We start from the raw sequence: 14466 nt of genomic DNA on the forward strand, positions 1-14466 counted from the left end.
ACTCTCTGTTGAATATTTCTACCATTAGTGCCTATAAGTTAATTACTTGCTTATCAGTTATGAATACATTAAATAGGAACAGAAAACTTAACAGAGAGATTTATATATATTGAGATTTATTTTTGTCATGTAATACGTCCAAGGGCTGGTAAATTCCAAATTGGGACAATGACCCAAGGATATTGTCAAAGACCTCTTCCTCCCTCTTCCTGCTCTGCTTTCTTCCTTAGGATTAAGATGACTCTGTCATAGGCGTCATATACTCATTCTGGGAAGAAAGAAGAAAGGTATTTCTATTAGGAAAGCTGAAGGTTTTTCAGAAATCTGTTCTGTTACAATGTGCATAGGAGGCTGGGAAGTCATTTTTCAGGCAGGCACACTGGCATCCTGAACTCAGCGTTCCTTAGTGAGCAAGAGGGACTACAGGTATTGAGGGGACGCCTTTAAGTGTCTGCTGTGTTCCATGGTTTTCACTCAGATTGAGTGGAGGATCATTTTCCTCATCATAAGACCAGTAACCAGCTGTCCAAAGATTGGATCACTTACGCTCTTCCCTCATTTGAAGAGCATCGAGTGCTCACCTCAGTGTTAACATTTCAGACCTGTCTATCTGCTGTCCATCTTGAACTGTGGCCCAGTATACTTTTCCTCTCTAGGATGGTTCCACTTGAAAATGTGCTGATTGGTCCAAATATAGTTGAATTCAAAGCTAAGTGTGGTATCTTTGTTTTGACTTGTTGATTTAGTAAGGGTTGTCAGCATTTCCGCAAGGTAGAAATTTAAAGAATAATCCTAACTTTTAAAATTCCTTTATATCTTAATCCATTTTCCCACCAACTGCAATTCCTAGCATTGAGACGTGTTGGCTTAGGCCCCCCCCCCCCGCCCTCCAATTCCATTCTTCCTATTTTAGTCATAGTAATTTACACTCTAATCATCATCTCCCCCCCACACTTCTTCCTCCTCTTGAGGACTTACCCCAGGGGGATTTTACCGCTGAGCCACACCTCCAGTTATTTTTATTTTTAATTTTGAGACTGGTTCTTGCTAAGTTGCGTAGTGCCTCGCTGAGTTGCTGAGGCTGGCTTTGAACTTGCCATTCTCCTGCCTCTACCTCCTGCATTGCTAGGATTACAGGTGCCTTTGCACCTAGCCACTCTAACCTTCCTGACACCTGTTTCCGAAACATTTCATCCCACTTGAATACCAAATCCAAATTGCTTTCATCTTTTAGGAATTTTCTTTCATTAACAGAAGTATTCTTCTTATTCAGTCTTTATTTCTCCACATAAATCGAATGTCAGAGAGAGAATGTGCTCTCTGTGCCCTGCTTCCTCCTCGCAGTGAAGACTCACCCTGCACTCTCCTGTCAGAGACTCTGGTCCTGCTCTTCTTTACTGAGAGTCCTCATCCCACATCAGCCTCTTTTTACCTCATCATTTCAGACCTCATCTTTCAGGGCATAGCTTCAAATTCCTTTCTTTTGGATTGCTGACGTATCTATTCTGTTTATCTATTGGTGTTTCTCACATATGGTTCAATTTCTTTACATTTCTCTACTTCCCTTTAGGAGCATTTTTCTGTCTGCTTTTCTCTTTGTTAATTGCCCTTCGTCTGGAGCCAGGCTGCTGTTTATTATGTAGAATGAACATAAGAGCCCCATCTGTCATTTTGCTTTGTAGCTGTTGTATGATATATCTGATTCATTCTTTTTTTTTCATTAGCTACACATGACATTACAATGATCTTGGCAATTCATACATTTGAATCAATTGGGGTATAATTTCTCATTTTTCTGATTGTACAGATTGCAGAATCACATTGGTCATACAGTCATCTATGTACATACAGCAATCATAATGTCTATTCTATTCTGATTCATTCTTTTTTATGATTTGTTTTCTGTTTCATATAGATAATGTTCCTTTTAATATGTTTATTATGCTTAGTTCTTATCCCATTTGTTCTAGTATATATGTTGCCAAAATCTATATATGCTGTCCTGTTTGTTGATCTTTCAAGGTAGCTATATTCCTGTGCCTATATATTTTCATATCTAGTCTAAATTATACCTTTTGTTTAATATTTAAAGAACACTTTGTTTACCTTTTTTTTTAAAGTTGTAGATGAACACACAGCATCTTTATTTATTTTTATGTGATGCTGAGGATCGAACCCAGTGCCTCACACATGCGACACAGGCTCTTTACTACTGAGCCATAGCCTCAGCCCCCTAAATTATATCTTGAAGGAACATGGCATAATGAAATTTACTTTGGAATCAAGTGTAGGTTTAAAACTTGATTTGGCCACCTACTAACTTTTTGAACAAGTTAACCTTTCTAAGCTACAATTTCTTCATCCATAAAATTTAAGTAATTGTGTGTGTGTGTGTACCCATGTGTATGCTCATACATAAACCTTTTATAAAAGTACAACAAGGCAATGTTTGGTAAAATATAGTAGCATTTAGGATTAGGGTGTGTTGTATGAAAGCAGAAACTCAATATAATGGTGTCTTAAAGTTTATTTTTCTTTAACATAAAAGGAGTCCAGGGCTACTTTGGAAGCTTTATGTTTTTCTAGGATGCATGCTTTCTTTGTCTTTCTTTTCTACAGTCTGATGCATGATTCCTATATTAAGATGACCACATAGCCAGGGTGGCTGCTAGAGCTCCAGCTATCAGCAGAAGGAAGAAAGGAATAGGGGAAAAAAGGCATGATTTCCAGTCAGTTAATTTTATTTAGCCTTCCTGGAAGTCTCATCATCTTTCTGATTACAGTTTCATTGGCCAGTGCTTAGTCACATGATCACACCTTGCAAATGGAGGCTGGGAAATTTAATCTGTTCTGTCACTAATGAAGAGAAAAATAATAAATATTGAGTGGCTGCTGGCTGACTCAGTGTGGTGCCTGCCACATGGTGTGGCTTAAACCTTTTTTGGGGGGCCTGTGACAGGGTAGATTTTCATTCCTTTGATAATTTCTCAGTTTCTTATATCTTAAAAAATTATCTTATGAAGTGACAATCTAGCATTTTGTCTCTTTTTGATATATGTATTTAAAAATTTTTTTTCTTTACCTTGTGCTTTGAGATAACTTCCCCAAATTGAACCTAAATAGTAATGCATATTTCATATATATATGTAGGTTTCTCATATACCTGTTCACTATGAATAGATAGACATAAATTTTCAAAATGCTTTGTTTGAAAAATCCTAAGGCAATGATTTTCTCTGCATATTTAATTCACTAATTATTTTAATTTTTTTTTTGGGGGGGTAAGGAAGCCCAGTAACTTGAAAAACAGTTTAGGTTATGTTTCTTCATTCATTGTGTTGTTTTGATCTCCTGATTATTTGTCTTTTTCTCTCCAACCGTGGATGAAAAGAGAGGGATAACTAGAGACACGAACTCTGCATAAAAGTAAAGAAAGAGTAATATTACTGGAAATTTCTTTTTACTTTGCTTAGCTGGACTTTATGTAAAAATAAGGTTTATATTATTAAAGTATTTTGGGATAGAAGAGTTTATATGGGTCCTTTTTATTGTACTTTAGAATTCACTAAATAGAATATTTTAAACATTTTCCATGCTTTGTCAAATTGATTCCCTCACAGGTATACGGTTCCCTAATTTATACATGAATGTGTAAAGACAGTACCATGTCATGTCTTATCACTACTACACTACTGTGTTCATGTAACCTAACATGTATGTGTTCTATATAAACACAGTCACTGAGGGATAAAGACAGTCTGTTGTGAATCTTTCTTGAAATAAAGTGAGTCATAAATTGAATTTAAGTTTATATATCATTCAGTTTTCATATTCAAAAAGAGTATGTAGGTAGATACACCTGAATGTTATTGTATACAATGGTAGGTGGAGTATTAAGTGAGTGGGATTGAGGGGACCTGTCTGCAAAGTAACCACACAGTGTGAATAAGAATGAGAATAGTTTTAATATTAACTAAGAATCATGACTTTATGGTACTTTTTAATGATTTTTTTTTTTTTACTGGTATAGAGATAACATAGCACCATTTATTTAAAAAATCTAATATTTTCTTTTTAATTTGTTCTTTTTAGATATACATGACAGTAGAGTGAAAAAACTTAATATTTTCTTGTAGTTTGACTTTATTTGGTTTTGTTCTCATAGATATTTTCTCCCAGATGTCAGATTCCAATGGCTTAATGATATTTAGCAAGTTTGACCAGTTTCTGAAGGAAGTTCTGAAGCTCCCAACAGCTGTCTTTGAAGGGCCATCTTTTGGGTATACAGAACACTCAGTCCGCACCTGTTTTCCACAGCAGGTAAGGACAGATGGATAGACTCTAGGGCTAGCAGAACTCTCTTCCATCCTACCACTTAGCAGGTTCTACCAGATCCTTCCAGCCTAGGATGTCATCTCTTGTGTAGGGGAAGAGGAGCATCTTTGTGGGGGCAGGGGCAGGGGTGGGGTGAGTAGAGCAGGGGCAAAACCACCTGAGAACTCCTGTGGGGAAGGGGGTCTTTTCTGAAAAAAGGATCACATTTGTAATATTAAAAAAAAAAAGTTTAAAAAAAATGTTTATATTATTGCCACTGGACATTTGTTCTTTTCCATGTGGGTTCTTTAAACTGTGAAATGCAGGGTTTTGACATAAAACTGTAGCAGGGCCAGAGATGGGAGAGCCATGCAGCTCTCAGCTGCCAGCACCCGCCCCTCAAGTGTGCTGCAATTTCTCATGACAGGAAAATGGATTTGACTTCCTCCTGAGGCCTTTGCCTAGACGTTGGGGTGAGTGCCTCAAAGGACTGGGGTTAGAATAGACACTAGTGAAGGCGCAGATTAGATAAAAGAAGCTTAAAACTACCTTAGACAGTTCTGGAAAGTGGGAAATTAATAAAAAAAATACATGTTAAAACTAATGGTAAAAAAAGTTAATGGAAATAGGATATTGACATAGTGTGAAAGTATTAAGATACTTGCTAATTACCTAGAGAAACAGTGATTTTACAGGTGGATAAGCCTGTCAGACATCACTTTAACCAAGTGATCAGAATGCTTATCACCAGTGAAGAGATAAACTGCTTTCAGGATCTTTACGAAGTTCAACCGAAAACATAGCCTGAAGTGGGCCCAGCACCTTGCGTTTTTGTCCACCAGGCCCCTGGGGTGAACTTGTGGGTCATGTGCACATGGCTCTCCTCTCAGGGTGCTTCCTGGAGGCTGCATGTTGATCAAATCCTGGGAAGCTGCTCTTGAGTGAAATGACATCAGAATGGAGAAGGTTGTTCACACACAGTGAGGGACAGTGTCTGACAAGTGGGTGACAGTTATGGGGTGGTAACTCTAAAGTGCCCTTCAGTGTAAATTGTAATCTGAGTGCCATGAGGAGAATCCATGTTAATCCATGGAATAACAGTTTAAAATGTTAAAGACATTTAAAAAATTGTAATTGTTAATTCTGAGAGTGCTGTTCCAGATTCTGCAAGTTACCTCACAAAGGGTATGATTGTGAGCCCTTCCAACTCACAGCCTGATTGTGCTTTCCACTTGCTTCAGATTCCTGTAAAAAAGCAATCTACATTTTGAAATATGGCAAATTTGGGGCTGGGGTTGTGGCTCAGTGGTAGAGTACTCGCCTTGCATGTGTGAGATCCTGGGTTAGATCCTCAGCACCACATAAAAACAAACAAAATAAAGATATTGTGCCCATGTTTGACTAAAAAAATATATTTTTTAAAAAAAGGAAATATGGCAAATTTGGAGAAGTCTAAGAAGCTCTTCTCCGTTTAGAGAAGCTTGAGTTTTCCTAACTTCTTGAAGATGTTTAAACAAAGCTTCTGAAGAAATATAAACTGTGGACAGAATGACCAAAAAATGAGACTGAATAAAGTTTGATGCAACAAGAATAAATTCACGGAATATTGGGTTTCTTTTTGAAAGTGGGCCTTTCCTGCACAGTTTGTTTCCTGCAGTGCTTCTTTCATGTGAGCTGGATCTTATTGTTGCCAGACAGAGCCGAACCAAGACAAAGTGGAAGTTGCTTTGCTGGTTCTTACACAGTTTTCCTCAGCATGCTGATGTTCTGTGATGAACAGAGAAGTGACTACAATTAAAGAGAAAAAATAAATATTTTAAGAAAGAACTGGAAATCCTGTAGAGAAAGAAGTGATAGGTTTAGAGGATTCATGAACTGCTTCTCTTTCCACAGCTTTGTAACAACGAAGCTGCAGTGCAAGTGATAAATAATATGTGAAGGTACCCCTGCCATGCTAAAATAACTGATGAAACCAGCTGTCCCTGGGATCCAGTGTGTAGTTTTTGTAAGACTGATCTGTGTTGGAAATTGTATTGCCCTTATTATGAAGCAGGAAAATATCAGGATTTAAGGCTGAAAGGTGATACCTGAGGGTGACTCCTAGTTAAAGTACCTGCGGAGGTCTAATTGGCTGGTATCATTAGTGCATTATTATTGTTTGGTCTCTGTTTCCAGGAATATGTGTGTTGCATTGCTGTAGAATTTTTTTTTTTAAATGAAATGAAGAGAATTACATATTGGCTTATTTTAATAGATTTTTGGTTTTGGTGTATTTTCTTGTTTATTTTTGTAGTGCTGGGGATTGAAACCAGGGCATCATGCATGCTAGGCAAGCACTATACCACTGAACCATATTCCTAGTTCCATGTATCAGTTTAATTCATTTTTAAAATATTTGTAGTTGGGTGCTGTGGAACATGCCTGTAATCTCAGTGATTCAGGAAGGTGAGGCAGGAGGATCGTGAGTTCAGGACTAGCCTTAGAAATTTAGTGAGACCCTGTCTCAAAAGTAAAAAATGCAAAGGGGCTGGGGATGTGACTCAGTGATAAAGCACCCCTGTGTTCAATTCACAGTACCAAAACAAAAAACACATTTGTTCCTGTTTTTTATACCCAATAGAAGATTATGGAGTTATGTGGTTTAGTTTTAAGGATAAAGCTTGACATGACTGCACCCATCTTGAGTCATAACCACCACGACTGACCTAGAAACCCTGCATAGTTTCCCAACAAATCAAAAGTAGATAAAGCCACTAGAGCCATCTGAAGGACTTTATAATGGGACCATGGCTCCAGAGATGTACTTGACTCATCAGTATTAAGATAAACCAGGTACATTCTAGATGGGTAAAATAACTTTTTTCCTAATCCATAAATATGCCCCTCCTTCTGACCCAAAATGTGGGGATTGGCTGGCTCAGTTGCCACCCAGGACTAAACTTCAGTAAGGTCCCCAGTAAATTGCACTCTGCAGTCCTGCATCTGTCTGCCTCTCTTCCTTTGGTCTCACAGCGCCTTGGGGCTGGTCCTCAGATACTGGGACCAAGTTTTCTGGAAAATTAGTAGTTTTTAAAATAAGAAAAGTTAAAGTATTTATGTTAGCTCAACAGAACCCACCCATTAGAATAGATAAAAATTAGTGACTGACACCAAATGTTGATGAAGATTTGGAGCAACCAGACCTTGCATATAGACCACTTTGGGAGAAGCCCTGGTGATTTCTCATAAACCCAAACAGAACCTACCCATGACCTAGACCTTCTACTCCAAGGTTTTTGCCAAGTGAAATGAAAACATGTCCTCAAAAGGATTTTTACAAGAATACTCTTACCAACCTTATCCATAATACCCCCAAATTGGAGCCATCCTCGGTATCTATCATGATAAAATGTTTATGAGATAATGTGACTGGAATTAATTTTAAGATAATGGAGGTAGAAGGAGTTTGAAAGCATAGATAAAACAGAATTAGTTGTATGTTGAGAATTGTTGAAGCTGGATAATAGCCATACTATACCATTCTCTTTACTATGGTAGATTTAAAAAATTTAATAATAGAAAATTAATTCCATTTGCACATTCATATGGTGCTTATTGTCTGAACATTGCAATATTAATGTAGCACTCCAAGCCTAATTCTTGGGTAAATAGATCAAATATATTAAGATTTTTTTCAGTGTCTTTGAGTTAAAAGATGGACTTTAAAGGTTTAAAAGTTATCAAAAATAAACAGTATGGGCTGGGTTCCTAGCTCAGTGGTCGAATGCTTGCCTAGTATGTGTGAGGCACTGGGTTTGCTTCTCAGTACCACATATAAATAAATAAAATAAAGATCCATTTGACAACTAAAAAAAATTTTTTTAAAATAAACAGTCAATATATTTAAATTTCTCCCATATTTCCCCCAAACTTCAGAATTTTAGGGAAGGATTGTATTTCTCCTTTGAAGGCTGTTTTACCATTTGTTTTATTACTTGTTTTCTAGTTCTTCATCTGACTTTAATTTGAAGAGTTCCACCTGCCCTCCAGGGGTTTTAGGTTCACTGCTCTCTGCTTGAAGGAGAAACCTGAGTGAGCGGAGTGGAGCGGGTAGAGTGACAGGGAAGTAGGTGCAGTCTTGCAGGGTGACACTGTATTGGACGCTGTGCCACACTCTTCTTGATTCACAGAGGAAGTGGGAAGAGGTAGAGATGGGATTATATAATTGCTGGTTGATTTTCAGAAAAACAAGACTATTTTATATCTGGAAATATCTTCTGATTACACTTTGACCAACCTGTTCTCTTTGGCTATGTGCCAAAATAACTTTTGTTCTCACTTTGAGACATTTTCTGGATGTCCTCACTTTGCTTCTCTGGACATTGAAGAAAGTTTGGTAGGAATTCTCTGGCATGAATATGTGGGTATCTGTGTTATTTCACAGGTATTCTAATTAAGGAGCTTTTTTAAGCATTCATTAGTGACCCTTCATTTTCCAGTAAACTGATGTGGACTAGTCCCACTGGTTTCAGTGATTCAGAGGCAGGTTTGAGATACCCCATGTAGCCAGTGGCATCATAAGTGGCACTTGGTAGGCAGTGGTCTGACAGGTTGTCATTTCCTGCATATGTGTGAAGTTGATCATAGCCAATCAGATTGTCACTTCATCTGAGTCAGGTCCATTTTTGATATGTGTTGTCATTTCACATGTTCTTAAGAATATACTGTGATCTGGCAATAAAAAATAGTTTGTGTAAACACAGAAAGGAATGAACATGGAACAGAGGGGAATATATTTGGTGTTGGTCAAACAGATATTCGTCATTAGAGGAATTTCATATTTTCTTGCAAAGCAGCAGCAGGTGTTTCCAGATCTTTTTTAAAAGAAGGATTTCACCAAATTGATGAAACTATATAATTTTAATTACTGAGATATGACCTAAATAATTTCTTGTCAAATCAGTGCATCTGAAGGTAGACAAAACTGCCTAATCCCTCTGAATAGATGAAAGAAATTCAGTTCATCCAGAGGATGTGTGATGGATTCACATCACATGAAGTAGCACAGTTAATTAAGCCATTAAGTTTAATTGAGTGTTTTTCTTTACTAATGGTTGAAAAAATATAATGTATCTTATAAGTGATCCTACAAGTGCATCTTAGGTTGGATGGAATGCAGTATACAGAATGGGTTTTATTATGGTCAGATCTACTATAATGAGGACTTTCTCACTGGCATTAATTAGATTGAACAGAATTGGGTTTTGTTTTAATTTGATCTGTGGTGAGGAATGTCTTACTCAATAAATCCTTAGAAATGACAGGTGACTCTGATTTCTTTTTCCTTTTTTTGGTACCAAGGATTGATCCCACAGAAGCAATTGAACCACATCCCCTGTCCTTTTCATTTTTAATTTTGAGACAGGGTCTTGCTGAGTTGCTTAACGCCTCACTAAATTGGCAATGCTAGACTCGAACTTGTGATCCTCCTGCCTCAGCCTCTCAATTTGCTGGGATTACAGGCATGTGCCGCCATCCTGGCTAATTTTCTTTTTTGAGAAGCATTTTTGTTAGCAGTGCTTGCTATCTGCATGCTGTAGGAAAGGCCCCTTTCAGATACTGCTTATGAGACGAATGCAAGCCCTGATGTATTTGGTCATGTGTCCCTGCCTAAAGGCCATGGGCAGGGAGGGAGGCTGCCAGGCTTGAAGTGGTGGAAGCTGTTGGCCTTCTCTGGTATTTTTGCTGGTGGCACAACCCAGCAGATACTCCCCTTCTGGAGTCCTTTCTGCCCTTCTGCCTTGTGGTTCTCTAGTCTTCAGGGAAAGCAGAAAACCTTGTTACTCAAAAAGCCAAGGGATCCCTAGCACTACCAAAAAAAAAAAAAAAAAAAAAAAAAAAAAAAAAAAAAAAAAGAGCTAAAGGACTTGGGCTCCTGATCCCTATGTGGCTCAGTGGCATTCTAAAGAAGAGGACTCTGCTGCTCGGGTACTGCTTTTGTCTTATTATTTCTTTTGATCATAAGCAAATTTGAGTTTAAATCACTATTTTAATACAATATAGCTCTGTTGTTGTCTCTTTTTTCTTTAAAAAATTTATTAAGTTCTTATTGCCTGCTGGATAAGGTTCCTGGTGTGACATTGTAGTTCTTGTCACCCTACCCCAGCCTTCATTCCTGGTGCCCCTGCCCCAGCCCTGAACTGTTCTTACCCCTCTTCAGACCACAGGTTCCTCCACTGCTGTGCTGCTTGCCACTCCACAGGTACCTGCCAGCACTCATGTTCTTACACTTGTGAATGGTGGCCAATCTGATAGGTGAGAAATGTTATCTCAGTGATTTTTCATTTGTCTTGTTTTGAGTAGCCTGCATTTTGATCAGACACTTCTTGTCTTTGTTTATGCTGTTAGTGCTCAAGGAAAATGAAAGGCCTACAAACCCCTGACCTCTCTCCCCTTCATCAAGGCCTCATGTTTCAGATCCAAGCTAAGATATCCCCTCCCTTAGTGCTCTGAGTCTTTCAGTGTGGGATGACTTGTGCCCCTTCTGCACTTGGAGGAATGTTTAGGGATGTCCTGAGGGAGAGACCTGGCTCCAACTTTACATCCCAGTGATGACAGAATGCTTATAAAATGAACAGTGCTTACTAAATATTTGCTGGATTAGTTGAATAATGATTTTAAATCATGTATAAAACAAGATTAGTATTTTTTAATTAGTAGTTTTGGCTTGAATTCTAACTGAAAGTTTAAAGTACATGCAACCTTATTTTTATCCATATTATGCCATGGCGTTCTCAGATGTAATAGTCATTGCAAATAAGGAAATACAGTATTTCAGAATTCTTAAAAGAGCTTTTACAATATTTCTTCCAGCTATAATTAATAAAAAATCTCTTATAAAAAAGCTCAGCAGTGTGGTGGCGCACACCTATAATCCCAGTGACAAGGAGGATGGCAAGTTCAAAGCCAGCCTCAGCAAAAAGTGAAGCACTAAGTAACTCAGTGAGACCCTGTCTCTAAATAAAATACAAAATAGGGCTGGGATATGGCTCAGAGGTCACGTACCCCAGAGTTCACCCCCCCCCCAAAAAAAAAAAAAAGCACAGCACCATCATATTGTTGTGTCATTAAAAAATCACTTGTATTGGGTCTGGGGTTGTGGCTCAGCGGTACAGCACTCATCTCGCACGTGTGAGGTCCTGGGTTCGATCCTCAGCACCACATAAAAATAAATAAATAAAATAAAGGTATTGTGTCCAACTACCACTAAAAAATAAATATTTGAAAAAAAATACTTATATTTTCAAAGTCCAAAATAAATCCGTGATATGGGCAAATTCAATGTCCAATAGTAACTGAAAGGCGGCCCACAACACCAGTTCTATAACTCTAGTGTAGGTTTTTCCTTGCCAGGAAAAAGTCGTACTACAACTCCACACAGAAGTTTGAATAAGAATGTTTTAATTTGAAAACTTTCAAAAATGCCATTTCTGAGGCAAACTAAATGTCATATATGCTTAAGTGATAGGGCAGTGAATAGAAAATATTTACATGTTGTATATCAGGAAATAGAAATTTTTATTGAAAATGAATTTGGCGATTACAGCAATGATAAGCTGTTGCTAAGTTATTTAACTTAATTCTTTTTAAAAAAATACTTATTTCGTTGTAGATGAACACAGTGTCTTTATTTATTTTTATGTGGTGCTAAAGATTGTACCCAGTGCCTCACACATGTGAGGCAAACACTTTACCACTGAGCTACAGCCTCAGCCCCTTAATTTAGCTCTTAATGTTATTTTAGTGATACTAGATTTATAATTTTTAAAGGGATGGTTCCGCCCCCATTTTTGAAAAGGAAGAGATAGTGGGAGTTGGAGGAAGGGAAATGGGAATGGAATATAGAATAATAATTGCCAGCATCAAGGATCAGAATAACAAGATACAACACATAAAAACATACATTTCTATGAAAAAACATGAGACCAGGTAGAAGGATAGAAACAGCCTCAATGTTTTACAGAGGAAAGCATAAATTAATCATGGTGTTTTTGCTCGGTGCATCAGGCAACTATTAAATTGATTAGAAATGAAGACCTTATACAAAACAAGATACTTAATAAATTGCTGAGTGAAAACCAGTTGATATCTTTATATCTACTCTATGTTCATAATTATGTAGAAATATGTATCCAGAGGGATGTAGACAAGATGAGATTTTCATTTTGAAGGTTTTATTTATTTTTTATTTTCAGTGCTAGGGATTTTACCTAGGGGCACTTTACCACTGAGCTACATCCCCAGCTTTTTTTTTTTTTTTTACTTTGAGACAGGGTCTCGCTATATTGTTGAGGGCCTCGCTGAGTTACTGAGACTGTCCTTGAATTTGTAATCCTCTTTTCTCAGCCTCCTGAATCACTGGGATTATAGGCATGCAACAACACACACAGATTGAAGTTTTTTTTTTTTTTTAACAGTTCTGTTTTTATTTTTTTTTTAAGTTGTAGATGGACATAATACCTTTATTTTATTTCATTTATTTTTATGTTGTGCTAAGGTTTGAACCCAGGCCTCAGACGAGCTAGGCAAGTGCTCTGCCCCTGAGCTACAATCCCAGTCCCAAGAACTCTGTGGTTTATAAACTGTTCAAAAAATTAAACTACTTTTTAGAGAAAGTAGCATTAAAATTATAAGTGGGTTTGTAAAAAAATGTAATTTTAACAAACATAAAGAGAAATATTAAACTAGATTTATAATAAAGGGTAAGATCCAGTTTAATTTTAGCCTTCTGCCTCTTACTAGCTGAAAAAATAATCCTTGGTAGTATCTTTTTCTCAGTTATTTCAAAGAGACACTTTGGTTTCATTTTGGTTTGTTGGTTTTCCCCGTGTCTGTGGTTTGGGGTATTTTCCCTATCTGGTCCTCCATTCAGATGTCGGGTGGCATTCTGGTGTTGATCTCATCATTCCTATATTCCACCAGAGTCTCAGAAACAGCAGAAACTTGGGGGCAGGGTTGTAGCTCAGTAGTAGATAGAGCTAAAATGTACCAGTTTTGAAGCACTGCCCCCCACCCACCTCAAATAAAGAAAAAGTAGAAATTTGGATACTGATATGGAAAACACTCGGGACACCATTTTGAGGCCTGGTTGGGTGGGCCTTTCTCTCACCTGGCATTGGGCGCTGCTGCAGTCTGGCTGGGCACAATTCAGGAGCCACTTGTCAAAAGAAACGATTTGTAGAACACACACACCGCACCACACAGCTCTTCAGGAATTCCCTCAGAGCCCAACTGCCACCACCGGCTTCCCACAAGCCTCTCAACCTCCCCTACTCCTTCTGCTCTTGAGACTGATTGGCTGGGTCATATGGGCGGAGCCAAGAAAAGTCCCCCAATGAGCAGCTCGGTTGTCTGAAACCCAATGAGCATCACCGCAGAGGAGCCAATCAGTTGGCAGCTGGAAGTTTGCTGGGGTCACTGTGAGCCAATTTATCAGCTGGCAACTGGAAGTTTGCTGGCAACTGGAAGTTTGCTGGCAGCTGGAAGTTTGCTGGGGCCCCTTGGCTGTGGCTCTCAACAAGGCGCACACTGGTATTGAGAGGTCCTGGGAATGTGGCTCCCCACTGCCCTCTCAGTCTACATGCATCTCAGTCCCCACCCATCAGCTCCACTCCTCCCTGGATCTGACTTACCCTCAACTTGCTAAATCTTTTCTAGGTTTCTAGCAGCACTTCTTTCCTGCTCTGCTTTCTGCTTTGCCTCCCTTTCCCAAGCCCTACTTCCTAGCTTCCAGTAAGTTCTGGAGTCGGGATTCTCACAGTTGCCAAACGATATGGGAGTGAGTATGTGTGGCCTTGCATTTGGCTTGATAAGGGACCATTGTGGGCAGGGTATCATGGTGGGCCCAGCTGCAGTCCTAGTATTCTCTGTCCTAAGCCCCCTGGTGCCTTCATTCCTTCCTTTCAGTGTGTGTTAAATATATTAGAGATAAATATCCAAGTTATTTTGCAATGAACTGGCTCAAACCAACTTTATCTTTTCTGTTTTTTTTTTTTCCCCTCTAGAGGAAATTATTTTAAGCTTTTATTGCTGCACATCCATTTTTAACAGCCTGTTGGTAGGGCTGAGAACACAATTACTAGGAAGTAAGTGTCAGATGAAATTCTGGGGTCC

The 14466-nt window shown here is 38.4% G+C and overlaps 1 protein-coding gene across 12 annotated transcripts in view; it reads left to right on the top strand.

The window, feature by feature from the left end:
- DTNB (dystrobrevin beta) overlaps positions 1–14466 on the top strand; it is a 233382-nt gene that overhangs the window by 73717 nt on the left and 145199 nt on the right. For all 12 annotated transcript variants that reach the window (XM_081265084.1, XM_081265087.1, XM_081265086.1 and 9 more), the window contains exon 6: positions 4166–4320. In XM_081265084.1, the coding sequence (XP_081121210.1) occupies positions 4166–4320 (155 nt within the window). The remainder of the gene's footprint in view (positions 1–4165; positions 4321–14466) is intronic.

This window comes from Spermophilus citellus (genome assembly GCF_964194105.1).
Source record: "Spermophilus citellus genome assembly, chromosome: 13".
NCBI lineage: Eukaryota > Metazoa > Chordata > Mammalia > Rodentia > Sciuridae > Spermophilus > Spermophilus citellus.